Source organism: Brachyhypopomus gauderio, chromosome 1, assembly GCF_052324685.1.
Source record: "Brachyhypopomus gauderio isolate BG-103 chromosome 1, BGAUD_0.2, whole genome shotgun sequence".
In the NCBI taxonomy this organism is placed as follows: Eukaryota; Metazoa; Chordata; class Actinopteri; order Gymnotiformes; family Hypopomidae; genus Brachyhypopomus; species Brachyhypopomus gauderio.
In genome coordinates, this window is record NC_135211.1 from 22,340,372 (window position 1) to 22,349,595 (window position 9,224).

At 37.3% G+C, this 9,224-nt stretch overlaps 1 protein-coding gene across 1 annotated transcript; it reads left to right on the forward strand.

Annotated features, from left to right (window-relative positions):
* Positions 1-1,032: 1,032 nt before the first annotated feature.
* On the forward strand, positions 1,033-8,374 carry LOC143526980 (uncharacterized). Its single transcript, XM_077021845.1, has 6 exons — positions 1,033-1,259; positions 1,628-1,764; positions 6,739-6,841; positions 6,926-7,056; positions 7,298-7,488; positions 8,244-8,374. The coding sequence occupies exons 1-5, from the start codon at positions 1,049-1,051 to the stop codon at positions 7,433-7,435; spliced, it is 720 nt and encodes a 239-aa protein (XP_076877960.1). The 5' UTR covers positions 1,033-1,048; the 3' UTR covers positions 7,436-7,488; positions 8,244-8,374.
* The last annotated feature ends 850 nt before the right edge of the window (positions 8,375-9,224 follow it).

The following is a 9,224-nucleotide window of genomic DNA, read 5'->3' on the forward strand; positions in this document are numbered from 1 at the left end:
AATTTTACTAAATGTGTCCCATGAGCCTATATTTTTGCAATATAACTTATTGTACTGTACTTCAGTGAAAGTATCTATAAGTATTTACAATTTCAAATGAATATTCCATGACAAACGTTGTAATAATAGAATTTAACATCTTTAACAAAATGCAATTTATAACAAATGATTCGGAAATGTGAAAGCATATGTGTGAACTCATTTTTAATACAACAAATACATATACATTAATATAAAAATAAAATTGAAAACTCAAAAGTACACTATAAGGTCAAAAGTATGACAACTATTCCTATTCTAATGGAAGTATATTACTTGGTCAGTATTTCTTTTCTTAAGACGCTTTCTTGGAGTTGGACAGTCTTCTTCCAGATATGCCTTATATTGACCCCTTTTTTAGCCATCCTGAAATGAAAAAAACAAACATGTAATTATACAATTAATTGCTTGTTTGTAATTCTTTCTGTTCCTATTTGAGATTTGTAACAACACAAACTATATACTTCAGAAAGATATACCAATAGGGATCATGACTGAGATATATTCATTATGTTCTCTCTGCTTCTGTGTCTCTAACACATACACTCACATGACCCCCCCCCCCCCCACACACACACACAAACAAACAAACAAACACACACACATGAAGGGATCTACATATTATTGGTCTTTGTATAACTGTATCGAAAAAATAGGCTATGACCTTTCAATTCTTGTATGAAAAAAAGACAATATCATTATCATTTGAATTAAAAAGGTTACAAAATAATATCTAAATGATCAAAACAAGTCTATATATAGGCTTCCATGTGTAGTTCCATATGTAGTTGTTTACACTATATTATCTTCATATTCATTTTACTGCTGGAAAATGAACTTACCTGTTAAGCGCTGTGCAGACTGAATGAGAAGGGCGCTGAATGCAGGAATAGCGCCAGAGAACTGTTTAAATTTAGTGCCAAAAATCAGCCAATCAGGTTCAGCCTCAGTGTTCGTGGAACTTGGGAAGTTTGTCCAGTGCTGCAACTCAACCGTTAGCACTTCAGTAATGCTCGGAAAATTCGCGTTATTTTATTTTCAGGACAAGTCTGTGGAGGTTGAGAGCTCAGATATAATAGTGAAATCGAACACGCCACTGTCTCAGGTCACTGCTTGCCCAGATTTAACCAGTGAGGATGGCTGGATAGAGGTAAAATGGCCCATCAGAAAAGGAAGGAGGAAGACTGAAACACATGCCGCAAAAATACTGATGTTTGGAGGTAAGTGTAGCTAAATGATGGTGTGATTTACTTTGTGTAGTATTTGTCGTTATACATTTGGAATCATGCCTGCAGTCTATGGGGTTAGCCAACTAACGCTAGCTGGGTGAACAAATTGAGTTAGCTGGCTAGTTAAAACATGCCAGCTAACTCGCTAAGCTCGCTAGCGTTAGCTAATTACATCTAAAACTGCACTGCTTTCTGTAGCACACTGCCACCAGTAACATTAGTCTAAAATGTAAGAACAAATTAGAATATTTTTGCTGTGTGGTAAAGCATGCACCATGGCATTTCCATTACCTGTTTAAATAACTTTAATCCCAGAACATATTTGAAAAATAATATAAACTCTGAATTTCTTGTTTTAGACTATCAGAAGGTGCTTATTGAAAAGAGAAACCGATTCATCAGAGGTGAAGACATTTGGACAGAGGCTGTAGGAATGTTTAAAAGAAAAAAGTTTCTGTCTGCAGAAACCAGCATAAAAACTGGCATACCCAAAAAGGTTAGTAATTTTTTATTATTTTATTTTTATTTGTTTTATACTTAACACTAGAAGTCCCAGAGAAGGGTCTTTCAACACTTCTACTATCGGAACCCAGAGAAGGGTCGAGAGAACTGAAGGATTTTAGCTAACACCCTATTATCAGCTGTAAGCAGGCACTTTTGTTCTGTAAATAAGGCCATTACTGGCGCACCACAGGAGGGGGCATGCTTCAGCTCACAACTAATTGTTGTTTTTCATTGAGTTTAGCCATTTAGTTTCTAGTTAGTTCTATTCAGTTTATTGTATTTTATAATATAAAGGTTATATATATTGTATTTAGTTTAGTTTTATCTGAGCAACAAAGCACAAACAATACATTATTTTTTTATATTTTAAATAGAAAATTAGAAATTTTATAGCCAGGTACATGTGAGTAATGACCAGAAGCATTTGTGTCTAAGTCAGGAGGACTGAAATTTCAGCATGAGAAACATACAAAAGAACAACTGTTATGTTTCCATGCTTTTTTATGTTCCATGCTTTTTATTATTGCCATAAAATTATACAAAAAATACAAGGAATAAAACAATTCCACACATATTTACAATAGGCTGCAGTGCAGGGCTGTGTGTGTGTGTGTGTGTGTGAGTGGCATGTCCTTCTTGTGTGACTAGCACTTTAGCAGTCACTCAGCAGTCTGTCAGAACATGCCTGGCACTGCCAGGGTATCTCCCTGGTACATTTGCCACACGTGTATCTGTAGCAGTCCACACATCTCACATTTGCACAATTGTTCATGAGTGTTCTCATCAGAGCATTCACATACAACTATCTACCCAGTCTGCCAGTCCCTCATTTGGGGAGAAAGCTACAGTATTGTGGCTATTCCCACTTTAGTGACCCCATTTTGTTTCTCTTTCACTCAGACAATAAAATATTCCAATACAGTGAGGACATGCACCTAAGACGAAAATTTCAGACCCCTCCATGATTAAAAATTGTCTAAATTGTCTAAAGTTGGGAATAGCCACAATAGTGTAGGTTTCTCCCCAAATGAGGGAGTGGCAGACTGAGTGGATAATTGTATGTGAGTGCTCTGTTGAGAACATTTCAACTTTATTGTATATATTTCTAAACTTACATCATGTCCTCTGTAGCTTCTGCTCTCAGCCAGGCCCTCTGACTGCCTCTCTCACCTTATGCATGTCCCCTGCACAACAATGCAGCTGGGGGATGGGCAGACACACTCAGGACTAGCTTACAGACTTTTGCATGACCTTTTTTGAGGTGGATCAACACAATTAATTTGGTAATTTTTTTCAAAATTGTTATTTTGAACCCACTTATCTTTTTTAGAAGAAAAACATTACTAACATTACTACATTTCTACCTGAGCCTGCCAAAAGCCAGTGCTGAGGTATTTTGGATCATGAGGCCATGAGGCCATCCTTTGTCATGCAGCCACTTCTAGGTAGACGGGGGGATGGGTGATAGTGTGAGCTATGTTGATCCATTGACTCAGACGGAGAAGAAAAGACCCTTTCAGAGAAATCTGAACTTTAGCTATTTTGACCAATAATCATGTCACCTTTTGCAGTGAGAAAAAAATCCAAAATTAGTACAAAGGAGGCAGACTTGAGATGTTTTGGAATTATAGTTCAAATAATGTCTGTCAGTTTTATAATAAAGAGAAAGATGACTAGCCACCTACATGTGGATGAAAATTCATGTCACCACACATTTCACTTACTCTGTTGACTGAGAAGCAAGGATAGCAAAGGTTTCCAGTACACAGCAGGCTTTGGACATGATCCTGGAGGGGCCGTGGGCGGGTCGGGTTCCCTGGTCTTTCTCTGCCTGCCTCTGGCCTCTGGGGCCTTGCTAATAAGTACATTCTGTACATTTATCCTATGTTGCACTTACATAAACACACACACTCACACACACATACATCAGTCATTTGTGCTGTATGTCTTACTTTCTGCTCTTCATTTAGTAGCAGCAGTTGGTGAATCATTTGAGCTGTTTTTTCTGCTCTTCTGTCTTTTCCCTTTTTACTTTCTCTCCCCTTCTTTTCTCTCCTGTCCTGTATGGTTCACCTAACCCCAATTGTTTTTATCACTATTGTACTGTATTATACAGAATTGTTTTCTTTTGATCCTTACATGAAAACAAAGTTGTCCTCCAAAGGTGAAAGGGTGGAGGTGGGCCAAAAAAAAAGTTTGAAAAGCCCATATGAAGCAATTTTCAAGCCTAGGGTCACAAACGTCACACACAACACATTGTTAGTTTTCAGAGAGTAGTGAAAATCTGTAGTAGTGATATCTCTTTTGGTAAGATTTCCTAAATTTCCTATTTTTGTTTGCTGGTTATGGCTGTATTTGGAAGAGACACACATGCGAAATCTTGATCTTGAAGTTAAAATTGCTCAATAATATTATTCTATTTCAAGTAGCTGAGGGTTTTTTGTATACATTTATGTAAAAACATTTTTACCTATTAGCAGTTTTTCAAAAGACAAAACTACTTAAATTAAGGTTAAAAATATCAGAGCCATTTTGACTAATCAATATGCCACTTATATGCCATTATAATTCAAATATTATGTTTGTGTCAATTTCACATTATTTCAACCTTTCACAAATCAAATCTCAAACATATGGTTCTGTAGATGAGGAGACTTCTTGCAAGAGATCTTGCAGTCTCATATGGCAGCCAAGGAGGTGCAAGCTTTCAGCAGCAACCACCCATACCTGACACACGCCTCATTTACATAACACTGGAGGCAAGTTCAGCTCTTCTCCACCCTGCTGATTCCTCAGGGAATGGGCACTTTTGCAAATGAATGGATGTTAATTGGAGCCACCAGAGGTGTCAGTTTGGACTAAGGTTCTTTGGACCCTCTTTTGGGACTTCAGGGGGGTGGTTGAAATTTCAGGGACTTCTAGTGTTAAACCAGTTTGTTAAGAGTGTTTTGACCTATTCCATGGGTTAAAGCAAGAAATTTTCATTTGACTGAAAAATTTTTCCTGGCAAAAGACAATGCCAGCAATTACTGAAAATGTGGTGTAGTTGGGACACGGCCTCTTTTGCCTAATTCTACACAATAAACACATTTATAAAGTATATTTATCTAAACAGCCTGTGTAAGGAGAGAAGAGAGAATGAACACCTGAGCAATAAATGTACATAAATGTGTATTTAATGGGAGTTATCTAGGGGTCCTCTTCCAGAAAATTATTTAAAGATCAAGTCAAATTTAGTGAATCCTGGTGAGAGGTATGAAGCTCTCTTGTTTTTATCAGATTCACCATCGCAAAAACATAAGCCATAAGATTACATGCTTTAAGTAGGTATGTTACAAAAAATTTAACACCACTGGATAGAGCTTTTAAATACAAACAGAACAACACCATCCATGTTAAGCCTGGTTTAAGCCTTTATACTTGACGCAGCACGAGTGGCGTGAGCAGCGCGAGGGTCCGCACGCCGAAAATGACGTAATCGCGGTGACTCCACCCGTGCGCGAGAGCCTCGCAGTCGTGCACCTCTCGAATTTTGTAACTTCGCGCGCACAGCGCTTCAGCGCAGTGAACCAAGTCATGTTTGCCGGGTTCATACACCTTTATAAGGTGGAATTAAAGCACTTGTACGTCACTTTCAAGGTCCATTTCAACGCGTTCTCAACGTTAAATTTAAGTTAAATATTTAAACATATACTCGAAATGATTCGAAATAATTCGCTTTTTATCACATTATTTAATGGTGGTTTATTTTCAAAACGCCCAATCTTAACGTCTTCACGTTCTCTCATGTTTCGTCCTGGAATTACAAGAGGCTCGTATTTGTTAACGTAATAACTGTTCAGTCAGACAGATATTTGTTGTGAAACGAAGTAGTTACATTTTCAAGCATTTTAAAGTACTTTAGCCTAAATTCCAGCACTAATGCAACATTACAATTGGTCAGGTAAATGTTCATTCCACTGTTTTTGAGGGGTGTTTCTATACTACCACATATTGCTTCGTTCTACACTGCAAAAAGAATGTGACGCAGCAAGTAGCCTCCGCCGTTCGCGCAGGTGTACAAAGTCGCGGATGTTTCTACGTAACATCCGCAAATCTGAAGGCGGAATGAACCGCAAGTCAATCAAATGACACCGCCGTCATCCATCCAGCGCTGATGAGCGCCAGTGAGAATCATATCTCGGCCACAAAACAGATAGCACGCGCGTGTGTTGTTTATTATGATTTGACAGATTTTTTCCCCAAAAAAATCAAATGACGGAAATCCGTCGTAGTGACGGAGAACTTTAACCCATGACCTATTCATAACTCACAAAGTACTGCTTAACTTGAAGCATTTAACCTTAAAACTATAGATGCTGCCAAATGTCCTTTAAACAGTCATTCTGATTTACTATTGAAACTGTTTCTAATTTTCCAAAACAGGTATATAATAAAAATCATCAGCAAAATAAGACACAATTTTGTGTGTTTCTCTATATCAATTGAGCTTAGCAGTTTACAAAGAACTTTAAGAATGGCAATGTTGCGCCGGGTTCCCAAAGGCCTTCTTGGTCTCTAAACTTACAAACAAGTTTTAAGTAATTCTTTGTTGACTCCGCCTCACCATCTGCATTGGAAAGACATCACAGGTCGAAAAACTGAACCACTGATTCACGTACATTTAACCATTAATTTCATTAGGTTGTGATGCTGCCCACTGCACCATGATAAATCTAGGAACATTCTAACCACATAAATCAAGCTGCTGTTTACCTAAAAGTATGACTTTTTCAAAACATAAATATTGATTGTCATGACATTCTACTCATTTTCAAAAAACATAGTTTCAGTCTATCAGTAACAGCTTAATTGTTCAAAATCTTAACCTGTACTTGCCATTATACATACAGCTTAATTAACGGTTGTGTATAATGTGGCAATGCAAATTTCTGTAAACTTTTTGCCTGTCATACCTTGGTTACAGAAGGACGGTGATTCAGACAGTGATGTGGAGATTATGAGGCCACGGAAGAAGTCAAAACCCTGCACAGTGGAACTTGATGAGGAGACTGTTCAGGCACTTAAAGGTTGTACAAACACTGTCCTGCTTAGTGACTTTGTCACTTACCTAAATATGTGTTCCTTAAATATATTTACATTATTCTCCCCAGAACTTCCGTCATTCATTAAAACAGTGAGGCAGTACTTGGAAAAGTTAGACCAATCAGATGCAAGGCGCAGTTCCGACACAACGGTGGATGAGGCCCAGCCACGTTCCAGCAAACTGCAATCCCCTGATGTGGTAAAACACTAATCTTTCTTGGCTTTGCTCATGGTGAATTTTGTGTGCTTTGCAAAGGGCCAGTGTGGCTGCTGGATTTTAGTCCAACCAGGCCAGACAACACCTTATATCACTAGTTTAATTAGCTGGTCTTAGTTAACTGATTGTGTGACCTGTTTGGTTAGAAAAGGATTAAAAAACAGCCACACTGGCCCTATGTGAATAAGATTGCCCACCCCTGATTTAAGGTTTTCTGTTTCAGGTTGTGCTTCCCAGTTCAACTGTTAAAGTTTTGAAGAGACACGCATGTCAGTTTATGCGCAAGAATTGGCCGTCCTGGTGTTTGGAAAGGAAATACTTGCAAAGTCTTCAATTACAGGGAAGCACAGCAATGTATTAAAGATCTTCCTGAAACGGCCCAGCTTGACCCAGAGAAGGTCAATGCACTTATTGGTAAGTTAATTTTACAATATTTTTTTACAAAGACTTTTATACTAAATCTGTTAATTTTTTCTTACTTAATTTGGGGCAGAATGAGCAATTCATTATGTAAACAGAATTTTTGCCAGATACTTGTTGAAGACTTTAAAAAGTATCTGGTGCAGGTAACTTTTTAAAGGACATTTAGCCAAATATGAGCCTAGGTGTGTTATGTAAACCTTTTGATCTTGTGGTTATGTAAGAAAACCCTGTGAGACAAATCTTTTTTTTTTTCTACGAATGAAATTGAGTTTGTTGTAACTTTTCTGCCCCAGAAAAAATGTTCAAGGTGATTGTATGTAAACCTCTGAAGCGACTGTATATTGCAGGGATCAATTTTTTTTTTAAACAAATCTGTGTATTAGAATTTATAACAGTCTAGGACTGTAATTTTGCCTTTGAAAATTGTCATTGTCCTGATATATAGATGCAGTCATTTTCAGTTTTAGAAAATAATAATATCTAGTCTAATAGCTAACAAGATCAAGCTAAACATAAAAATGAGCTGTTTGCTTATTTTGAGCTATGAAATCCAACATGTTAGATTAAGTAGTGATGTCGGATGAGTTAACATGGACTGCCTGCTCATTTGTCTGATCTTACATTGTATACATTTTGTGTTGCACCACATAGTGTGCATTATTAGCATAATTTTAAACTCTTAAACTTGGGATGGCTAAACCTAATTCTAGAGTGTTAAAGTAGTGACTGTGACTTTCTTCCCACAGATTGTGTGATAGGACAGTTTCCAGGAACTACAGTCCAAGATGTTAAAAACATCTTAAGGCGAAAGTGCAATAATGAGAGTTACAACAGAAAGAAGGCTGTGCAAGTGTGAAGGGTTACTCTACAAGCACAACAATATAATGGTTACATATTTAAATACTTTCTGTTCTGGTTTTCTGTGTTTCACAATGTTTTAAGAATTGTGTGGAACACTAAAAATAACACATCCTAGATCTCAATTAATAAAAATCTTTTGAAATCAGTTGAAAATCTCTCATTATGTTGGCTTGACAAAGCCAACATTCTGTTATCCGATTTCTTCTTATTTTTATGTTGGCTTGACAAAGCCAACATTCTGTTATCCGATTTCTTTTTATTATTATTATTCTTCCGCATCAAATTTCGACACTTTTCACAGGTCGCAATTTTTGACCTAGAACCTTGAAATTTGGCAGGATCGCAGATCTCATTCGGGAATAGTGTGCTTGTGCTTTTGGGACATGTGGGACATACGGTGTCCGCAGGACAAGTCCTCAAAGTGGACTTTTCCCCATAGGGAATGAATGGCGGAATGTTCAGAAATGTCCCCAGTTAGAGTGTGCTGTCATGAAAAATCATCAAAAATCTCCTGGATAAACAGCTGTAAATTCCTTCCACTTTCATCTAGAAACTCCATTTAAATTTTAAATGGGAGAGAAACTTGTCCTTTCTGTTAAACCAAGATATCTAATCATTTGATCAATTACTTTTAGAGTTATGAGCATTTGTTTGGCATTAGACACAAAAAACGGCCCCATTAACTCCCATGTTAATTTCTCAACATCAGAATTGGATTTTCACAATTTGCCTCTATATTTAACTTGTCATAAATCAGACAATATTGGGTCAAACAACACACAAATTACATCAAAATGATCCGCCAGGGGTCCTCTCTCAGACAATATCTTCAGTTAAGCAATAAGTTAAACAGGTACCGAACTACA

What these genes read in the sequence shown, in the direction of transcription:
- LOC143526980 (XM_077021845.1), top strand. Translation starts at nt 1,049, where the DNA reads ATGCTCGGAAAATTCGCGTTATTTTATTTTCAGGACAAGTCTGTGGAG. An exon ending in AAAAATACTGATGTTTGGAG is followed by an intron (nt 1,260 to 1,627) that starts GTAAGTGTAGCT and finishes TTCTTGTTTTAG; the next exon opens with ACTATCAGAAGGTGCTTATT. An exon ending in AACTGCAATCCCCTGATGTG is followed by an intron (nt 7,057 to 7,297) that starts GTAAAACACTAA and finishes TTTCTGTTTCAG; the next exon opens with GTTGTGCTTCCCAGTTCAAC.